The sequence below is a fragment of the Microtus pennsylvanicus genome, chromosome 16 (genome assembly GCF_037038515.1).
Source record: "Microtus pennsylvanicus isolate mMicPen1 chromosome 16, mMicPen1.hap1, whole genome shotgun sequence".
In the NCBI taxonomy this organism is placed as follows: Eukaryota; Metazoa; Chordata; class Mammalia; order Rodentia; family Cricetidae; genus Microtus; species Microtus pennsylvanicus.
In genome coordinates, this window is record NC_134594.1 from 4565390 (window position 1) to 4588381 (window position 22992).

At 41.3% G+C, this 22992-nt stretch overlaps 1 protein-coding gene across 1 annotated transcript in view; it reads left to right on the forward strand.

Annotated features, from left to right (window-relative positions):
* Positions 1–14382: 14382 nt before the first annotated feature.
* Spata16 (spermatogenesis associated 16) overlaps positions 14383–22992 on the forward strand; it is a 243106-nt gene continuing 234496 nt past the window's right edge. Inside the window, exon 1 of the mRNA XM_075950646.1 lies at positions 14383–14997. Within this exon, the coding sequence (XP_075806761.1) occupies positions 14383–14997 (615 nt within the window). The remainder of the gene's footprint in view (positions 14998–22992) is intronic.

Sequence of the window (22992 nt, forward strand, 5' to 3'; positions counted from 1 at the left end):
TGGGTTTGGAGCTGGCAGACAGTAATTAATAACTGGCACCCCTTCTCTGCTTCCAGTTAAGCTGCTTGCCACGCTGTCTGCTCTGATACTAATAGGGCCTTCCCCGCATCCTGGTTGGTGACTGTGCTATGCCCTTCTCTATGGTTTTGTTTTCAACTTTTCTTTCTTCTGTTTAAGGCATGTGTTTCCTAAGCAATCTATTCTTCCAAGATAACAGTCTTAGACCTAATTAAGATATTTAGCATTTCTAAATGGAAAATTTATCACTGGTGTATTTCAGTTTATATCTACAATATCTGGTTTCTATTTGGTCTCTGTGTTTCTTACCCTTTGGGGCTAATGAATAAATTGTATGAGCTCTTTAATTCATTTGGTATATGTTTCATGTTGATCTTTGTTTTTGGTGTTTGAGACAGGACCTTGTACAGATCAGACCCATCTCTACTCAGTGGCTTTGAACTGCAGATTCTCCCACCGCCCTGTACTACAGCCATGTGCCCCCATTCTGGTTTATGTAGTTGGTGGGTACTGAGCATGGAAGCAGATGCCTTATGTATGCCACACTGTACTCCACAACTTAACTATATCCCCAGCTTGAGCCGTTTCACATTTGGATCATTCCTTGATGTTTAATCTATAAATTAAAACATCACTTCTTTATTTATTGCATTCTAAATCAGTTAATTTTAGCAAGTCCATACAAGTTTTTAAACTCTAGAATACTTTAACTCTATTACCCTCTCCAATATTTTGTATCATGTTCAACTATAATTTTTATTCTACACACATTTAAACCTTTCAGACACGTTTCCTCTGTTTTCTCATTATGAATAGTTGAACTTATATTTTAGCAGTTTCACTCCTTCTTAATCTTATCTTTCTGAGCTTTCTCCTACCACTTCGCAAACTCTCAATGCATCCCTCTCTCACCTCCATGTCTTTTTATATCCTCTTATTTTTAATGACCCATTAAGTCTACTCACAAGTCTAGGACCATTTAACAGAGACAGGAAGACCTGCCAGTAGCCCTATTCCTAATGAAAGATGACTCTGCCTTCCCACAGCAACCATCAACTGCCGATAGCTCTTCCTTCATCTGCGTGTGGGGCCTCATGAGTCTCACCCTCACTCATCTTAGAATGACTGGATTGATTTGGTGCAGGTTTTAGACAATAACCATAACTTCTGTGAACTCATAAGTACAGCCTCCGCATCATATCCAGAAGACCGACTTTCTCAGAAGCACTACCAATCCTCTGGCTTTTAAACTCTTTTCACCCTCTCTTCCTTGCTGCTCACCGAGCTTTGGGGTGGGGATAGGCATTATTACACACACACACACACACACATATCACATGTAAGGTCAAGCACTCAAAAGTCGTTTATTCTAAGCACTGTGACCAGTTATAGTCTATTAACCACTACCCACTGCAAAAAGAAGCTTCTTTGGCTGCGGCTAAAAACAGTGCTAATCTGTAAACATGAATGATGAAAAGCAGTTTGATAATCTGTTTATTTAGCAAAATAACAGTAGTGGATTTCTCCTAGGGCCCATGATCTCCCCAGCCGTAAACTTTTATCAGGTTTACAATACCAGATACGGTTTATCTCCTGTGAAGCAGGCCTCATCCGGGCCAGATGTTGTGCGTTATGTCCTTACAGTCACGCCACTGTTCTACCCACAGACTAGGTAGGCTGGCATTGTAGTATGTAGGGTAAACCCCTGGGCAGGACCAGTGGTGACTTTATTCTGCCAGAAGCCTGTGGAACACCTTAAAAGGGTGCCTACATAATACTCTGAAAGCTGGACAGCAGGGAAAAAGTTGCCAGTCAATTCCTATGTAATTTCTTGTAGCAACATTTCTGTTTTTATTGTTTAATATGGGCGATCAACTGTCATTATATACACTGTACGTGTATGTTTACATAATTACCTTTTATTACCCTCCATTGCCTCCCATAATTCCCTTACGCTTATTCTGTTTCACTCTCTTTGTGTTCCTTGTGGGACTCGTAAAACACTGTCTGAAATTCTTTCCTATATTTTCCATTATTTTATTCCACTATTTAAATTTAAGTATTTCCTGTTGGATTGTTTCTTTAAATTTACTAATCCTAGCTTCTGATACATTTAATTTATATTGCAACTCAGTTAAGAAGTTAATTTCAGATATTACATTTCTCAGTTTTAGAATTTTCATTTAATCTCTTTTTCATAAATTCCAGTGATCTTGGCTACCAACAACTCTATAATCCCCCATCTCATCTTATATATATTAGTTATTTTAAGTTGCTCACCTAGTTTAAATATCTTATTCACCCATGAGTATATCTCTGCCATCTACATATTCTTTTGTTTTTTTATTATGTGATCACAAATATTTTGCATAATTAATATTTTCTGTTAAATGCTGAGGATTGTGTTTCGGAAATTAGTGATGATACACATGGTTGAACGTCCTCTGTATCTGTTAATAATCTCTATCATGAATTAATATTTGCAAAGTAGATGAGACAATGGATCATTGTAAATGACACACAGGATCTAACTGGAATTGGAACTCGCTATGAGAACCAAGCTGACTTTGAACTCACAGAGTTCCACCTGCTTCTGCCTCCCAAGTGCTGGAGGCGTGTCATCATGCCCAGATCATTTTAATTGTTTTGAACAGTTGTTCTAGTTCATGTCTATGTCGCTGTGGTAAAATTCTGAAAGTAACTTGGAGAGGAAAGGGTTTATCTGGTTTATGGGTTACAGTCTACCACAAGAGGAGGAGTCAAGGCAGGAACTCAAGGCAGGAGCTGGAAGCATTAACCATGGAGAAGTGCTGCTTACTGGCCTGCTTCCCATGGCTTGCTCAGCTACCTTTCTTATATAGTCCAAGACCACCTGCTCAGGTAGCTCTTCGGTTAAGGATATGATGCCACTGGCAAATAGGTCAGTTGTCCTTGTTTGCGGCCTGTGCTTTCTCGTGTCACACATGGTGTGTTTACCACTATGGCAGGTGCTCTCTGTGGGGAACGTGCAGTGTTCTAAGTCACAGTGGTCCTTAACATGCTGTCTGTTAATCCTTTAATCATCTCTATAAGCAATGAATTAGCAATATCATAAATGAGTTGTAACTCATAGATTTTTTTTTAATGAGGAAGCCAAGTTCTTTCAAAGCGAAATCACTTGAGAAAAATTCTTCAGTAAACAAAATACTGAGTTAAGACTGGGAGCATCTGAAAGCCCAGATTCATATTCTGTCTCCATTGTTTCCTCACTCATTGAGTTTGGAAGAATATTCTGTGAAAGAGAGATAACATTTCTGACACTGGTCATGATTTTCAAAATGCAAAGCCACACAAGGCACAGAGAGGCTGAGCAGTGGTCTCAAGCTGTGGGCTGCAACCCCTTTGGGGGTCACATATCAGATATCCTGCATACCAGATATTTATAGTATAATTCATAACAGCGAAATTACAGCTATGAAGTGGCAATGAAATAATTTTATGGTTGGGGTCACCACAGCATGAGGAACTGTACTAAAGGGTCACAGCTTAGGAAGGCTGAGGACCACTTCTAAAGGGAAGAGACAAAGAGTCATGGCAATTACATTCAGTGTATTATTCTAGACTGGATTTTAAACTAAAGGAAAAATAAACAATAAAATAATTTTACTGAGATAACGGAAGAAAGAGGAGCGGTGGCTATAGACTGAGCCCTAGCCTTGTGTAGCTATGAATTGGACAGCTCTGTGAAATGAGGAGACGTACCCTGAGCAAGGGACTTCACCTGTCAGAGATTCCATTTCCCAAACAGAGAAATTGGGGTATGCTGGAAAGTCTCTTCGTCTAGATATATTCTTTCTGGAAGGTTAAGGAGCAAAATGTAAAAGTCTAGGAAATAAAAACTTTACCAGCAGAATTAAATAATTGACCAAACTTAAAGTATTTTTTTCCTTCCACAGTCACATGGAATCTACTCTCTTTCAAAAAATCAGAACTTCGGTGACTTTTCTAGATAGGTGGGGAATACCAACAGCAATGCTTTAAAGAAACACTCCAAAGGAGAGTCAGACTTTGTCTCAGAATACTCGTGACCTTGGCAGACTGACTGTACTTGTTCCAGGAATAATTGTAGACAAAGGACTCTGAATTACACTGGGAGGTGACTCCTTCAAGCCTCCCATTCCTGCCACACAAATAACTTACTGGTTTCATAATCAAATCAGAGCAAAGCCTTACTAGAAGAACCAGTCTACCCTTACAGACCACACTCTTAGTAACGACAACAAGATGCACTATCAACTCTTTTCCGTCCAGGACTGATTTTACTGCAGGTTTTAGGTGAATGACCTTTATGCGAACTAAAAAAATAAGAAAATACTTATTTTCCAGCAAAGCCTAAAATAAAGCCAGCTGAGATAGGTGCTTCACAAATATTGTTGACTTAGTGTAGTGAGCAGACACACAATCAAAATTGGCACAGAAAAGTATAGGACAAAAAGAATCAAAAGGCTGCATGCCTGGAGAAGCATGCAAGGTAAAGCCCATTGTAAAAAGGTAGCTTATGCTTGGATCACTCCAGCTAAGCTGTAAGGTATAAGTTGGATAGCAACAGCAAAAGAAAGTGAACCTCCCTTGAACTGCGCACTAAAGTCAGATACAATCAGACAGTCATCCAGTCAACAAACATGGTGGGTCTCGTGTCTCAAACACGCTCCGGTTACATGGCAGGAATGATAGACTGTAAATTACTGAATAGTAGTGGTAAGAACTACTGAGAGAATAAGATGGATGTGTGACTGGAAGCTGTTGACTTCAGATCATCAAAGAAGGCTTTGCGTATAAAAGGTGTTTAAGTTACAATTAGATAACGTTGAATTTAGAAAGACCCACTGGAGAGAACATGCCCCAGGCCAAAAAGTACAGCATATCTAAGGTTGGAGTTTGCTTAACCATTATAGACTTGAGCAATGAGGGAGGGGCTGATGAATCTCTAGAGGGAGCAAGGACACCAGGGACCATATTCTATTATAGGTGTCATGCGCATCCACAGGAAGGTTTTAGTAAAAACAGGGTGGGATATGGTTAGCTGAGTAAGTGCTGAGATTTTCATTCAAGAGAATGACTGTGCCTGCTGTGTGAGCAAGCAGTTGCAGAAATTTAGATGTGAGGTGGTGGGTCCTCAAAAATATCAATAATGCATGTGGATAGAGTCAACAAAACCAATGATTAATTATAGACTGGATACTGAAGGAAAGGAAAGCATAAAATGCAGCTCGTAAGGTTTTCTCCTAGACAGCTGGGTAGATTTGAGTGGCATATTCTAGGAATTTGAGAGAATGAGAATTAAGATATTAGATTGGGAATTCTTAATTTTGATATATATATACAAAACTATCTGAAGGAAGATGCTATAAATGCAGTTCTTGATCCTTGAACTATATAATAGTCTATTGGAAACTACAGGACTGGATCAGACATGGTCACCTAAGTTCCCAACTACATCTGGGAAAGGAGCATCTGGTGCTTAACCCAGTGGAAAGTGAGATCCAGCAGTCCCAGCGTCTGGGAACAAATGGTGAATGAAGCAGAGGACAACCGAATGATCATGGCCTCACTGCGGATTAAAAGAATGTTCCACCTAAGACGAAGGTTGTCCAACCTGCTCTCTAGAGCTGCAGTTAATGCAAGCCTAGGGGTCACTGGATTTGAAACGTGGAGGTGATTGCTAGTCTTTAACAGAAGTCTTGGCGGAATGGTTGGGCCTCAAAGGAGACAGACGGTGAAGTGATTATGAGTTGAAAAAGAGACAGTATGTGAAGAACTCCTTCTGTGTTTCTGCAGGGGAGTGGAGCCTTGACACATGATGGCAGTTGGCAGCACCCTGGAGTCCACAGAAGGTTTTAGTCTTGTTTCTCGTACATCAGAAGAACTAGTCCAGTGCCAGGAGAATAACTGGTGACTTGCAAAGGTCTTTGTCTTGTTATGGCTGATATTTCCATGATAAAATATCATGACAAAACCAGCTTGGAGAGGGAAGGGTTTATTTGGTGAATCACGGTCCACTGAGAGAAGCCAAGGCAGGTACTCTAACAGAGAGGAAACTTCAGGCCAGAGCTGATGCAGAGGCCATGGAGGAGGTCTGCTTAATGGTTTGATCTTTGTGTCTTGCTCAGTCTGCTTTCTTAACAGAACCTCGGGACACCAGCTCGGGGGTGTCAACATTCACAATAGTCAGGGCACTCCCACATCAATGACTAAGAAAATGCCCTGTATAGGCTTGCCTGCCTACAGGTTAATCTTATGGAGGCATTTTCTCAATTGGGATTTCCTGTTCTCAGGTGACTCTAGCTTGTGTCCAGCTGACATAAAGTTAGGCAGGACATTAGTGATGGCAAGAGTATAATCATTGAGAGGAGGAAGAAACATAATTCTCCGACAAGGAGGGGGCAGAGGCACCCGCAAGGAGCAGTTTCCAGAACTGTGAAACCCCTTAGGGCGTCATTCTGCACATCATCCCATCTGCGTCTTCCATGACACTCATACCTCTGAAAGTAACTTAAACAACTGGATAGTTTCTCTTAGGGCATGCCATTAGTGAAAAACAAGCCTAGAGTTCAAGCTGTTCTTGCAACCCACACTGAACACTCTCTCCACTATGTAATGCCTCCGTGACGTAGCCCTCTGACACCAATGTGCACGGTGTGCTGGGACAAAGAAGTACAGGTGATTTAGTGAATGACTCCCACTGGGTGACCTAGTGATCGGCAAGGGCTTTGATTTTGCATTTGAGGTCTCCAGACTCTATTCATGTGGAAGGTTTATGTCCACATTCTTTTTGTTTATTTAACGACTTCTGGAATATAATTGGCCTGTAATTATATCTACAACTAAAGATCTTCTAAAGCTCTTGACATCTTTTATTTCTTTCTCAACAAATTTGGTTCATATACTTAAATTAACCATAAAATTGTGTTTATCTTATTGTATTAGAGGGAGTCTCACCCAATAAAACAGCAATATAGTTAACTACCTGGTTATAAAATGTATGAAAGAAAACATGTTTTGTGTGAGGAAAGTAAAAGTCCCTATCACCTGGGCCCAGGGAAAAGGAAACATTTTCATATAATCCTAAAGCTGTGGAATTTGCTATCAACTGCCCTGAGTTCAAGTGTCAGGTATTGCCAACTCCCTTGATTATTTTCTAGTTCTTCACCATCATGGCTTCTCTTTTAGTACAATTAAGGTAATAATATTAATACAGAGACGTTGTGAGAGAGAAAGACTCAGTACTGTGATATAACCTTACAAGCCCAGAGCACCTCTGTTGTTGGTGTTTTAGGAGTCTTAATCCATGCTCTGCTTTACTTGGTTCTCACACAATTACTGGGAGCCAAACCCACCCCTCCCTCCAATAGCAATCCACTATTCCTCACAGCCTCCCTTGGGTGAAACAGAAGAGGAATTGCTGGAATGGGGACACTGACCCTCCCTTCTCAGAAACTCACTTCCAAAGGTCTTTAAAACTGCCTCAGCTTGGCATTCTTACCTAAGCAGGAATGTTAATCACCGCTACACACCTGGGCTACACCTTCTCTCTAGTAGCATGAGGGCCTACTGAGCTCTAGACTCTGCAAAAACTACTCATTCACATACAAAAGGGGTTGGGATTCATCTCAACTCCTTGCAGCTCAGTCCTGTAAGAGAGCATCTCCCAGGAAGGGGTTGTTTATCTCTACATCTCCCGGCCCATCCTCCATCCTGGCTTTCTCCCAGATGTGAGCATTGACAGGCCAAGACCTGGTCAACTTTGGCCCCTCTGTGGCTCCTAGCCCAGCCTGCTGATCATGGTTGAAGGCCTTAGTGCGTGACTATTAGACAGGGGGAATATTTTGGAGAATGTTTTTAAAAGTAACAATGTGTACTGGGAGACTAACAAGCAAGGTGTTTTTCCTCATAATGTCTCTCTGGTTACATTTAACAGCAAGTTAAAATTAGACCGTTTTTTAAAGAAAGAAAACCATAGCAACTGTGATGTTGAATGTTTCAGGGAGCACATTTATAAGGATTCTCTTCTTCTCAATTGCCCAGGTTTGAGCTGTCGGCTTCAGAAAAAAAATAAATCTAATAATTTGTTTTACTAATAATCATGTAAACTACGGATTGAGTCTAGGTAATAGACGCCCCCAAGTAGAACCGAAAGCTTGATGACATGCTTGAAGTTAAAGAAAATAAAGAAGAAACAACAGCAGCAAAAATAAAAGCAAAATCCACTGTAAAATGATTGAGCACTGAACTCTGTTTCCTGTATGTGTGTTTATTACAAGCCCTCAGAAACCATTCAAATATTTCTTATCAGCATCTGCTGGAGATCTTCCTTATCTGTGCAGTGTGGATATGAGGGAATCCACCCTACTATGCTGATTTCTAAGTTTTTTTTTTTTAAAAAAAGCATTTTTTTTCAGAATGCCACCTACAAATACATTTGACATTCATGATGAACGACAAATAGTTTTCCCTGAAAGTATTTTTTGTTGAAATAAAGATTAAAATGTAACCTTGGGAACACTGGCTAATGCCATGTTAATCAACCTGACTACTAAAAAAAAGTGAAGAGGTTGATAGTTTAAATCTAGTTCTTGCATGACTCATTTGAACAATCGAGAAGAAAATGTACTTCACCCAGGATGAGATTAAAACAAAGCAAAACAAAACCCATCAAAACCGCTCATATTCAACTTTTTCTGAAAAGTTTTTGCTTTACTGTCAGAAAAAGATCCAGCGCTGGTTGGGCCCAATACCACAGGCATCCCAGATCCTCAGGAGGCTGAGGCTGGAGTGTGGCACATTGAGATCTGCCCTGGGCTGCAGAGTGAATTGAAGACAAGTCTTGGAAACTTAGTAAATGTCTCAATAAGAAAGAGAGAGGGAAGGAGGGATGGAAAGGGAGGTAAAAAATTATGAAACTGGGAGGTAAATACATGAAAGATCACATGGAATGAGGGAACTGAGACCCAGAAAGACAAATGTTGCAGGTTCTCTTTTATCTGAGGCTCTTATCTCCAAATCTTCAGATGTGAGTACCTACCCTGGATGAACTGCAGAAACAAGGAAAGTTAAATGGGAGCACTGCCAAGATGGGGAGATTGGGCCGCAATAGAGAATGGAAGGGTACAAATGATCTGATCAGGAAAATGGGGCCTCTAATTAGGGAGAGAGAAATACAGAAGAAGAAGAAAGAGGAGGAGGAGGAGGAGGAAGAGGAGGAGGAGGGAAGCCTGTAAAATTTCAGCAAGGTGTTTTTAAAAGTCATAAGAAATCATATTATTAGCTACCTAAAAGTACCTATCACATATAAGTCAGTGCATAAATATACATGTATAGTTTAAGTGAAATTTCTCATCTGGATTGATGAACTGAAAACTGCATAGCAACAACCCCATATCAGATATGAGAAGCCCTCCTTTGAATTGTTAGTCAGGGTTGTCCAAGAGATTTCTGGAACATTGCAGACTATTGCTATTGCCGTTGGTTGCCCCCACCCCCAGAGATGGAATAAAAGTCCCAATTTCTGAAGACATCACGTCTTCAGAAACAGGGCCCAGAGACTCCAGTGCTAGAACTGACCTGATGCCTCCTCCCCGAGAGCTAACTTTCATGGCATTAGGAGAGACCATGCAGGGAGCAACCAACATTCCTATCCAGCTAGGATGCCTATGAACACAGCAAACAACATGGTGTGATAGCTAAGGTTGCGGTAGCAGCATGCACACATGCTACTACTTGGAGGTAACTCACAGCTCTCTAATTGGACTTAAGACTCAACAAGAAAGAAATCTTGCCCAGTACCCAGGCTGGTGAAGTCATGATCCTGGAGAAGATCCTACCATCACCAAGTAACTAAACCATCATAATCCCTAATTAAATTCTAAATATTTGTCTGCAACAGGTAGAGATTGTTACATAAATCCACAACCAATCAAAATGCAGAGTTATAGAGGCCAGACCCAGTCAGACATCTACAATGCAGCTCTGGCATCTAAGTCTCAAGGATCACTGGGCACCGGAGGTGGGGAGATCGTAAGAGCCAGAGGATTAGGGAGTTTGCTGTGAGACTGTGTCTCCTCACAATGTCAGAAGCTGCACCCATAAAGTCTCACCAACATGACTGCGTCCACATGAACTGAACAAGGTCAAGAACAATAGACGTGCCAACATGAATGGAGGAAAGCCCACAAGGCTGCTTACACAGAGAGCTGCAGGCAAGTAAGGAACACTGAGAGTGGAGAAACAGTCTTTAGGGAAGAATACACTTGCTGATACAAACGTATTCAGACTGAGCTTATTCAGACTGAGCGGGTATGTTTATATATTTAGGGACATATATGTATATACATATGTGTATATATGATATGCAGCAATAATTAGTGAAAAAGAGTTCATGGATTTGAAAGAGAAAAAGGAGGGGTATACGAAAGGCTTTATAAGAAGGAAAGGAAAAGGGGAAATGACATATTTTCAAAAATAAGAAATAACTAAAAGGACAAGGAAGGTTGAAAACTTTACTCCATAATAGAATTCTTGCCTTGAATAACTTTGATTGTTCTCCAGGTCTTAAAAAATTCATGTGGGAGATTATTTCTCTTGCATTCAATATTCCATAATTGCCAATAGTTCTTTGTATAGGTTGAGACTTCCTGGCTTTTCAAATTTCCCCATCCACATTAGTGTGGCTATTGCTGTCCTTGCCCAGCTCATGGTTGGCAATCATGTTCGTAAGACACTGTAGGTGTGGCTTCTGACATTTGCAGAAGACACAATCTCATGGCAAACCCTGCTCCCCTGGCTCTTACAATCGTTCCACCTCCTCTCCTGCAATGATCAAGAGGACCAGGATTTTGAAGGAGAGAAAAGAGAGATAAAAAGGAGAAATCAAATGGCAGAGGGAAGGGGACTGAAGGAGGTATATCATCATCTCAGAATGCAAAAGAATCTTTTTTTAGGTTCCAGCTTTATTTTCTCTAGGTGCCTGTAACCTGGTCTTTGTTTTACAGCATATGTTTTGACCTACATTTTTTGAACAACTTTGTAGAGAATATTGTGCTAATGTCTGAGTAAGCAGAGAATGACTCTGCTTTTAGACAGCTTTTGGGAAGAAGTCAGCCACGCATACATAACCGATCTGCTTGGGGAAGACAGAGAGTGGGTTAGGACAGGTAAATGAGGTAGCAACATGATGGGAAAGTCCTAGCAGGCGGTCTGAAAATGAGCATCTTCTGGAATTAGCAGAGTGCTCATCTCAAGTTCAGCGAGTAAGAAATAAGGGCAGTGTGTGAGGTTACAGGGGAAGACCTTGTGAACCACACCACTTCCCTGCAGTTCTGTAAGCCCTGGAAATGCTATGAGCAGTCCCAAAGCTGTACTCCCGAGCACCACGGCTTTTCTAAGGAGCATCGTCTACCTCTAAAATTAAAGACACTTGCCCAACTGCCACCACTGTGAAACAGAGATTGGCTTGGGCCCTGATCTTTCAGATTGTCAATTTAAGGATACATGTTGACATTCAGGACTGAAGTCTGTGTTGAGGACAAGGGATTTATATTTCTTGTTTCTTGAACAAGCTTGGAATGACTGACCTTTCAGATGTCTGGATGTTAAAGGTTTTTTTCATCTGTTCAATACCTCTGAATACTCTGTGAGCAGCGCTGCCTGCTTTCTGCCCGCCTGCTACTATTGTTTCTCCAAATCTATTGGGGCATTTAAAAGGATGATTTCTGTAGAAAGGCTCAAGGGTCACCGCAGAAGCACTCTAAAGCCTCAGTCATATGAAAAAAGAAAAAAAACAGTAAAACCTTTCATCTTGCCCTGAGAGAAAGGCACGTCTTCGGGGCCAGGTGGGAAGAGATGAGGGGAAACGAGGGGAAGGGGAAATGTGAAGACAGTGGAGGAAGGAGAAACAATCTCCCTTCAGGAGAAGCAATTCCAAAGATGGTTATGAATTACATGTTGAAGATGTGACGTCAACACTGGTAAGACAGGCAGTCTTGCTGTAGATGCCAAAGTGTTATGGCAACCAACTACGGACACGCTGATATGTTTCAGCTTCGGTGCTTGGTGTAAACAGCTGAGATAAGATACCCGAGAGAAATTCTTGGAACAGCTCACCTACCAACATTGATTGTTCATATTTATATATAGTCTAGTGTGAGAACGAATCTCACCAGCAGCTATTTTGAGTATCAGGAAAATTTCAAAAGCTGTACCTGTTACTAAAAACATTCCTGACATAGATGTTTGTCTGGGAATCCACCCACTGGAGATCCCAACTAAAGCCCTGAAACTATTTTCACTCGACCCAAATCCTTCATGGTACAGGAACAGAGTGATGGCTGGCACTGTCTTTGTCTCTGCCTTAGGTAGACTACTACAAGATGTGCCTTGGTCAAAGGGAAGTGGTGGTGCTGGACCTGAGATTCACTGCTGTGCACCTCCCCCTTAGGAAGAACTAGAGCTTAACTTGGAAAAGACTGTAGTCTTTCAGAAATTAATTCTGTCGATAAAATTTTGCCAGGCAATCATGACTCTAGTGTTTAACTTTTGATAACTAACACCCAAGGTAATTATTATTAGAATTAGATATTTCTCTCTCTCTCTCTGTGTGTGTGTATACCTGTGTGCAGGTGAACATAGAAGGTCAGAGAGAAATGGTGGCTGTCTTCCCCTGTCAGTCCCCATCTTATTTATTTTTTAAGACAGTCTCTCACTGAGCCGGAAGCTCAATGTTTTCATTAGGGCAGTTGGCCAGCAAGCTCCTTGGGTTTTCCTGGCTCTGTCCCAAAGCAGTGGGTTACAGGCTCATATAGCCATGATTGACTTTCATGTGGATGCTGGGGACTTGAACTCAGAACCACTTGCTTTCACGGTAGTTTCTCTTATCGATTTGGTCTTTCTTATGAGGTGATAAAACTGTCATGGTGCCTTCTGTAATATCTCATGTATAATGTAAACCTTTTTTGTAACAACTACTTACAAAGGTAGGGAAAGGAAAAAATTTTAACCTCAAATGTTAAAGCACAGTTTTGTGTTATGTCTTGCACTTTTTTCCTTAAGGTTGATTTGGGTCTCGGTTCACGATGTTTCAAAGGTTCTCTTTAGCCAAACTGCTGTCTCTCAAATAGACAAAGGAACACTATCAATATTAGCAAAATAATAGGCTTGAAAAAGCTTCTCAAGTATTTTCCCTTAGTAGGTTAAAAGAAACACGTGAAACTCATTGTCTCTTATTAACATAGTCAGCTGTGCTCTGGCTATTTTCTTGTCTCTTTGTGTCTGATATAAATATACATTATTTTTCCATAATACATATATAGCCCATAGCTCTATTCAAACGCAACATGGCATGGAGGAAAGACTCTAAGCAGCGAGTTAGTGAGTACCCAGTGGTTGGTTCTGCTGGAAGCAGCACTGTGGAGAAGCACCCCCCACACACTGCCACCCTTAGATTCTTTGTAAAAGAAGGAAAAAGTTTGTGCACAGTATAGACTTCGATTAAGTCAGGAAATCATATAAGATAGGAACCAATTATAGTCAGTAACGACTAGATTTTAGAGCATTTTCTATTTTTCAGCAAGTCTGGAAGCAGAGTTAGCATCAACAATCCTCTGGATCAGGACTGTTGAGTGTGGTGAGCACCAGTGTGCTGTGGAACCGCCTCATACTGTGAAGCACCTTAGCGTCAATACTGCAGAACCAGCACACAACCAACTCTAGGGGAACACGTGGCTCAGAGTCGCTGGCAACTCAAGGTCACTTTCTTCTAGTCTGAAGCCTGTTTTAAAGAACAGCTGTCTTTAAAGATGCTTCAATGTGAGGGTTTGTTACTAATAGAGTAAGCATACGAAGGAAACACTGGGCTCACATCTCTGGAAGCTTTACAGAAGAAGTGGGTTTGCTTTCTGCTTCCAATGCACCATGCAGTTAGCAGTGGGCTTTGAAATGAGTTCGAGATCACCTACCTTTCTGAGGAAAGTAATATAGAAATGGACTTTTTAAAACTTTTTGTCTTCTATGACGATTTATAAGATTTTTCTATCCAGTGGCTTTGGGCTTCTCATAAAAAGGTTCATTCAGTGCTGTTCATCTGTAAATTATTTTTTCAGACATCTAGATGTGGTTTGAGGAGTCCTAACCTTAGTGAGCTTTGTGATTGAAGCATCAGTGGTCTGGGAGGATGACCAGTGGATGGTACAAATGCAATTGATTCAAGTAAGAAGTGTCTATGATGAGTAAAACAGTATTTGAAAGGCAGCGAATCTAAACCACTGGGGGTACAAAATCATTGTCTGAATGGCTTTCCTCCTTCTCTCCCCTGCAGGAGTCTGGGGCGCACCAATGCATTCCGGCAAGAGTAGGAATGTGGAGACTACAGTAAGGAGGATCTACCGTGACCTGCTTACTCCAAAGATGAATGCAAGCAAGAAAATGTCCACCTTAACAAACTCACCCACCAGCCTGGAAGTGTCACCCGAAATCAAGAAGAGCTGTGGAGAAAAGCAAACAGAAATCACAGCTGAGAGAGTAAAACTCACAAAAGGCATCAAAGAGAAACAAAGCAATGAGTCGGAGAAAGTGACCCTTAAACGGAAGGCTGAAGGGGAAGAAAAGCTAGCTGGAAAGAAAGAGGCAAAGATAATGGAACTTGACAATCAGCTAGTCACCAGCATTCCTCTGCCTCACATCCCTTTAAAGAACATAATGGATGTCGAAATGAAGCTTGTCTATGTTGACGAAGAGGATGTGAGCTATGAATTTGCCCAGCCCTACATGTGTGCTGCGCTTCAGACAACAGGCCAGAGTGCCACCACGATGCCGCCAGAAAGTGCACAGAATCTCACCACCGTGCCACAGATTGACAAATGGCTTCAGGTAGCATTAAAAGATGCCAGCTCTTGCTATAGACAGAAGAAATACGCCGTGGCAGCCGGGCAGTTCAGAACGGCCCTTGAGGTATGAGACTAAAGACAGTATAGATGAACAGGGCTATGAAATGAAAAGTTGCAATTACACCTAGGGGTTCTAATCCCAAAGTAGTGAGCAGTGGTCACGGGTTAGAAATATTGAATGCCAGAATCAAGAGTTCCAAAGGTATAGAAAGAAGGTAAGATGTGTCTTTGGTTACTATGCCTGCACACTCTTCTGCTTGCAAACCCAGAAGCAAATGGCAGAATATATACAAATGTGGTTGGTTTGGTAATTTGGGTATATACCTATAAAACCTATGGAGTGTCAGTACAGGGTTAGCGTGCTAAATATATCCTTTCTAAATGCAGGCCTTCCAAGAATCCATAAATTGTCCCCTTTTTTTTATAGTCTCTGTGAGAAAAACCTTAGTTCACATGCAATACTTAATATAAACAACACAATTTTCCTTAACATGAGCTTTACTTAAAATACCCTTCCCATTCCAACTAGCTTTATGACTGTTGTTATGCCGTCTGCAAACAGGTGAAATTTGTCTCCTTCATGGAATTAAGAAGTTGCTAGTAGACGGAAATCAACCCAAGAATCATTGTTAAACACAGAATAAGTCATGAGAAGAAGTGTGTGGTCTGACTCATTAAGCATTTGGAATGAGTAAATGTCACATCTAGAAATCCCAATGGCCTAGCACAATTGGTGTCTGTGTATTTCAATAATTGCAAAAGAATTCTCAGTGAATTCTAGATACGCCTGCTGAGCATGAAGACTTCAAAGGTGGGTGAAAGAAAGTGTGATTCCTTTGCCTTTTCATCTTGAAGGGATCAGTACAGTAATAGGACATGAATGTGGCATCAAGGAAAACCTGACCCTCCATGAGGGCCAGAGGGAGGCCTGGAGTTAAATGTAAGATGATGAGGTATACATTTACAGAGTAAAAAATTCCCACCATTGCCGACATGGTAAATCTATAAAGAATTACTGGTAGGAATTAATGAGCAGTGTTTTCTCTAAATATTTCAAAAGGAACTGAGCACAGACACACACATTCCCAAATAGATATGAAGTGACACAGGAGCACACAGACAGCTCATGTCTTCTCATAAAGGTCGTCCTCACCCTGAATGGAAGTGGGATGTACCATGTAAAGCTCGGGGATGCTATTTCTATAAACTGTTGCTGTAATTGGTAAGTGCTCGATGACCGGGCTACCCACCAGGCTCTAGAACCTCACCTCTACTTTGAGCTATTCCAGCCCCCAGTTCTCCGGCCACGGAAGACTCCATGTAGACACCACACATTTCTGAAAGAAATTTCTGCAAATGTGTGTTGGTGTTTGCTCCACTAAGTATATTCCTTATGGGGGAAGGTAGGAAGAAAAGATCATTTTTCAATGAAAAGATACACATAAATAAGAAATTGTGCTGTAAAACTTCAAGTTAAGAGTATATAAGAGAGCAGGAGATATCAGTATAAACTAGAAAAATATCTACTTATTCATAAAACCCAGAGTTCATAGTGCTACAAATCCGGGTGAAGATTTAATGACCTCAAGTGTGTTTGTGCTGAAAACTGCATCTCTCTCTCTCTCTCTCTCTCTCTCTCTCTCTCTCTCTCTCTCTCTCTCTCTCTCTCTCTCTCTCCCTTCCTCTCCCTCCCTCCTTTCCTCCCTCATCCTCCCCCTTCTCTCTCTCTCTGCATTCTCTTCCCCCACCCCCTCCCCAACTTTTCTTCCTCTCCTTTCCCGTTTCTCTCTCCCCTGGATTTTTGGGAAGCTTTGGATGCTGACACTAATTACTGGTAATTAACAAAGGTAATTATTTTGAGACCAAAACTTTAGCTTAGACATCTGGCCTAGCTTTTGTTTCATTACCTTGGGAGTTAACTTTGAAATCTTCTCTAGAATGTCTCTTAATAAAGCAAAGCTACTGGGAATAGAACAGCTTCTTCGCTTCTTTACCCTTCTTCTCTTGGACTTAAACTTCTCAATGCAATACGCCCTCAGAGTTCTCAAGTGATGTCATGCACCCTTTTCCTCATAGCTTGGTGTGGCTTTTAATCAAGGCAGGGCATAGGCAAGGTGAAATGACAACCATGACACTAGACGGAAGGATATATTAGCAAATATCTGAGTTGTAAACTTGGGTAATATTTAACCAAAAATGGCAAAACTCTGAAATGGGTGTCTGGTGGAAGCTGGAGATGTTTGTCTCGTGGAAGCACATGTAGCCAATAGGATTGTCAGAGCACCAAAGTATAACAAAAGTCTCTTAAGAAGAAGGGACCTTATTATCCAAAATAGCTGTTCTTGCTATGCATTCTAGAAAACCAAAAGGATAAAATAATTGAGAGAGATGCATGGTAGAAGCACCTGCCGCAGTGCTGTGCCCAGCATCCCTACTGCTCTTCCATTGACCAGAATTTCATCACGTAAGCACATAAGCTGCAGGGGAGCCTGGGAAAACACTGTTCCCGACAGCTCTCCCCATGAGAAGTTCTAGATATAGGAAACAAGATAAATAAGGAGCCTCTCACCCCCTGAGTGCTTACTGTTGGAAACATATCAGGAGGCTTATAACAGGCTTGCTAAGTGAGTAGGACACAATCAGTTATGGGAGCCTACAGAGGCCAGATAGCTTGTGGTTGATGATAGGACCAGCAAATGAAACAGGAAGCCATGTTCTAGCCAAAACTCCTGGAGATCTGTAAATATTTATTGATTGGCATATTTTCCAATACATCTAATAATCCTTTTGAGGTGGTTTGAATAGAAATGTCCTATATATATTTGAATTCTTGGTCACTAGAGAGTGGAGCTACTTGACAGGGAATAGGAGGTGTGGCTTTGATGGAGAAAGTGTGTCACTGAGGATGGACTTCACTTTTAGGTTTCAAATACTCTAGCCAGGCCCAGTACTTTTCTCTTCCTACTGCCTTTGGATCTGGATATAGAATTCTCAGCTACCAACTCTCAGCTACCTGTGTGGCACCATGTTTCCCAGCATAAGAATAATGAACTAAGCCTCTGAAACCGTAAGCCAGCCCCATTTAAATGCTTTCCTTCATAAGAAATGTGGTGGTCATGGTGTCTCTTCACAGCAATAGAACACTGGATAAGACACCTTTGTTCTTGAAAGTCACCACCAATAGAGAAACTTTATAATATTTTATGTAAAATAAAGTAGTATGCAAAGACTCAGAAGACAGGTTAACTCCTCAGAAGTGGCCAACTTTCAGTATTTCAAGGAATAGCTGGTATTTATGTAAATGTGCTTGGAGAAGTAATTTGTGTGTGTGTGTTATTTTTGCCATGTAAACATGAACCGATTATGCAGATAAGATTAGTCCTTAAGTTTCATTCAAATCATTCATTATTCACTCTTGTATTTGTATTCATATCAGAAGTTGAGCCATTTAATCAAAAGGTAGAAACTGATGACAAAACACTAACTCACGTCATGTTCATTCCTGGATGCCATAGCCCTATAATTTGGGGGAGATAACTGTATAAATTCTGTCACTAGGGCCTATGAGACGATTCAACATTTCTTTTGGTAAAATTCTGAATACCTCAGTTTGATCCCTGAAACCCATAGTAAAAGAAGAGAACCAACTCCTGAAAGATGTCCTTGTCTTCAACTTCTGTGCCATGACACACTTATGTGTGTATGTGTGCACACACTCAGCAATAATAAATGGAAATGTAAAAAAAAATCTACTCATTATCAAAATCAGAACTTCCCTGAGTAAAACCACAAGGTGGGTTTCATGCTATCACCCTTGTATATTAACAACTGCACACTACCATACAATAGCTAAAACGTAGGAAAAAGATCTAGAAAGTGCAACATCCATGTTTCTCTTTGAGAAGACCTGAGTTTGATGGTAGCATCCATGTCAGTACACACAACTGCTTGTAACTCCAGCTCCAGGGGATCAAACACCCCCTTCTGGGTCCTGCAGGCACCAACAGACAGACACAGACACACAAAAAAGATAAAAATATACATATATGCTATATATGTATATACAAATATATATATATATACAAATATATATATATATTGAGGCACAGTCTCTCTGTCCTGGTTGTCCCGGAACTCTATTTGTAGACCAGGTTGGCATCAAACTCCTTTGCCTCCTGTGCTGGGATTAAAGGAGTGTGCCACCACCACCCCACTATAAAAATATTTTTAAGTCAGAAAATATTAGTCAAACATTCTAAAAACATTCTCATGGGGTGAATAATTAATAACAATTACCAACATCCAAAAATATAGTTATCAGGGGATTTTTGCTACTTACAGGCAAAATACTCAAAAGAAAAACAACAACAACAAATTATCCCAGACTTTAACTGTGTAGCCTGCAACCTGATACCACGGCCTCCACCTTAATGGCAGGATTTTAGTCATTCCAAAGCTTCCAGCTTCTGAACTAGAACAGGTCTGTGGGTGCCCTTTCAGATTTACAGCTTCAAACAGCTCCTCTTGAAAACAGCCCTAGGAAACAAGACTTGTCCTCCCCAAGTGAGGCTGTCAGTTGTGACTGGAACACACAGGAAGGGGCTCCTGGGCACTAATCTTTTCTGTCTCAATGCCATCACTGACCTTACTGTTAAGTAATTACTCACTTCAAAGAGCTTGTTCAGTGTGTTGGGTGCTGTGTTTTATATGTTTTATATTCTGGGATGTTTTCACTCACTCTTCCATTTTGTTCCCCAAACAAGCCATGACATAGGGTGCTGTGTTTTATATGTTTTATATTCTGGGATATCTTCACTCACTCTTCCATTTTGTTCCCCAAACAAGCCATGACATAGGGTGCTATGGTGCTGTCACTGCTCATGAGAAAGTCAAGTGGCAAACCCTTAAATGACCTGCTCATGGGTCTCCTGCTAAAAAACTTCAGGGCTCACCAGCTTAGCCGCTGTGTCTGTGCTGCTGAGTGTATGTTGACTGGAAATAGAAGATACCAGTGGGTCTCATAACTGCAGAGTTGGAAACTCCATTTAGGCAAATCCCAGGTGGCACTGAGCACACAAGGACTCAAGAGCACTATGTTTGAATGCGCCTGACTGGATCATTTACTGTAATAAATGGCATGGGTGTTGAACATCCCCCATAGGCCCGTGTGCTGGAGGCTTGGACCCAAGGTAACACTTCAGAAAGTGAGTACCATTGGGAGGAGTAGCAGGGATGTTGGCTCCTGAAGATGTGTTTGAAGGAGCTGATGGACGCCCCAGCTCTTCCTTTCTCTTTACCCTCCAGATCATGGTGTGCATGATTTTGTGGAGCAGTTATTTCTGCCATGATATGCTTATGCCACTGTACCTCAAGTTTAAAATGGGCCAACCAATCATAAACTAGGACTTTCAAAATTGTGGAGCATAGCAACTTTTCTTTATAGTTTGAATATCTCAAGAGTTGTGTTGCATGACAAAAAGGAAACTTATTGTCTCTGGTTACCACGCTATAGCTTCTTCTCTAGCCGTCTTCCATGTCTTCTATGCCCAACAGTTGACCCGGGAAAATGACTTTTTATTTGAGCAGTTGTTTCAATATCAGTGGTTCAGAAATTGGGGATTTCCCAATTTATAAATGGGGTACAGATCTAAAGAGAGAATTCTCAACAGAAGAATCTCAAATGACCAAATGACACTTTAGGAACTGTTCAACATCCTTAGCCATCAGGCAAATGCAAATCAAAATAACTGTGAGATATCATCTTACACCTGCCAGAATGGCTAAGATCAAAAGTGCCGATGATATTTTATGCTGGATAGGATGTGGAGTCAGGGGAACATTCCTTCATTGCTGGTCGGAGTGCAAACTTGTACAACCACTTTGGAAATCAGTATGATGGCTTCTCAGAAAATTGGGAATAAATCTACTGTAAGACCCAGCAATACCACTCTTGGGCATAAACCCAAAGGATGCACATTCATACCACAAGGACATTTGCTCAACCGTGTTCATAGCAGCATTATTCAAAATAGTCAGAACTGAAGAATGGATAAAGAATATTTGATACACATACACAATCATACACAATGGAGTACTACTCAGTGGGGAAAAAAAACCAATGACATCTGGAAATTCTTAGGCAAGGATGGAACTAGAAAAACCATCCTGAGTGAGGTAACCCAGACCCATAAAGACAATCACTGTGTACTCATAAGTGGATATTAGACATAAAACAGAGGACAACCAGTCTGTAGTCCACAACCCCAGAGAAGATAGGTAACAAGAATACCCTAAGAGAGGCATTCATGGATCCCCTGGGAAAGGGAAATAGACAAGACCTCCTGAGAAAATTGGGAGTGAGGGTGGGTGGAGAAGAAAGGTTGGGAGAGGAGAGGGGGAGAGAGGAAGAGTGATAATAGAAGCCAAGGAGGCAAGACCACGATGGGAATACCCACAGAAACAGCTGGCCTGAGCTACTGGGAGCTCACTGACTCCAGACTGATAGCGGGGGAACCTGTAGAGAACCAAACTAGGTCCTCTAAATGTGGGTGACAGTTGTGTGGCTTGGACAGTCTGCGGGGTCATGGGCAGTGAGACGAGGATTTATCCCAAGAGTTTGAACTAGCTTTTTGGAGCCCATTCTTTGTGGTGGGATATTTTGCTCAGCCTAAATATAGGGGGAAGGGCCTTGGTCCTGCCTCAAAAATGCTGTGTCAGACTTTGTTGACTCCCCATGGGAAGACTTAACCCTCTCTAAGGAGTGGATGGGGAGGGGTTGGAAGGAAGGTGGGGAAGGGATTGGGAACTGGGATAGTTATGTAAAATGAGAAAAAAATCTTTTAAAAAAAATTAAAAATACAAAAAAAAAGAAATTGAAGATTTCAAGCATCTGTAAAAATATAAATTTCTCGGAGGTGTTTTAGTTAGGGTTTCTGCTGCTGTGATGAACACCACAACCAAAAGCAGTCTCAGAGAAAGCTCTCATTTCAGTTTACAGCCCTCAGCTTCCGCTCCATCACTGAGGGAAGTCAAGGCAGCAAGTCAAGCCAGGAACCTGCAGGCAAAAAATGAAGCTGAAGCCTCGAACCAGTGCTCCAAACTGGCTTGCCTGCCGTGGCTTGTCAGCCTATTTTGTTTTATACCCAAGACCACCTTCTCAAGGGTGGCCCAGCATGAGCCCTTCCACATCATTCAACATTCAAAAGAGTACACTCCAGACTTGCCTCCAGGCCGTCTTGGAGAGGCATTTACTCAGCTGAAGCTCCTCTGATCAGATGATTGTAAATTGTGTCAAGCTGACAGAAATCAGCACCCAGGACCGTGGGCGGAGGTGCGAAAGAGTGGGCACTGCATCTCTGTTAGGCAAGAACAGTACAAACCTTCCCATTGGAATGTCACAAGGATGAAGCAGCTCAACACACACCCCCCCCAAAAAAAATAAAAAAATTTAAAAGTTAGAAGGATGGAAAGGTCATACTAAGTAGATTATAGTGTAATTTTATAAAAAGTTCACTAAGTTGCCTGTTTCTTATTTCTCTTTGGATTAGTGAAGCCTGGGTCTGAGAACCATCTTTTGGGAATCATTGTTCTAGAACACATTTCCCTTATGGTAAACGTTAGGTCTGCAGGACGATGGAGTCTGTACCAGGCCTTCTGATGAGATTACTTCTAGTGTAATGGAATTTGGTAGGAGGCAGGTCCATTTTGGAGCCCATTCAAGGGGGTTTATTTAATGAAGTAGCAAAAATATCTCATTATAGGGCAGCCTCACCTATAATTGCTCTACTGAGAATAATTCTGTAGCAAGTCTCTAGGGCCTCACAATGTGGATATCCCAGAAAGCTTCATTTAAATGGATTCTAGCACAGTATTGCTTTGTGCAGTAGAATCAGGTTCTGAGGACCTGGGCTGTATATTACACAGCTCTGGGTTTCTTCCTGCTTTCAGTGCCTACTTCTTTTTTATTGTTTTAATTAGCATATAAAGATATCAGATTTATTATTATATTCTCACACACAAATCACCATACCTTATTCTTATAGCTACCAACTAACTTCCT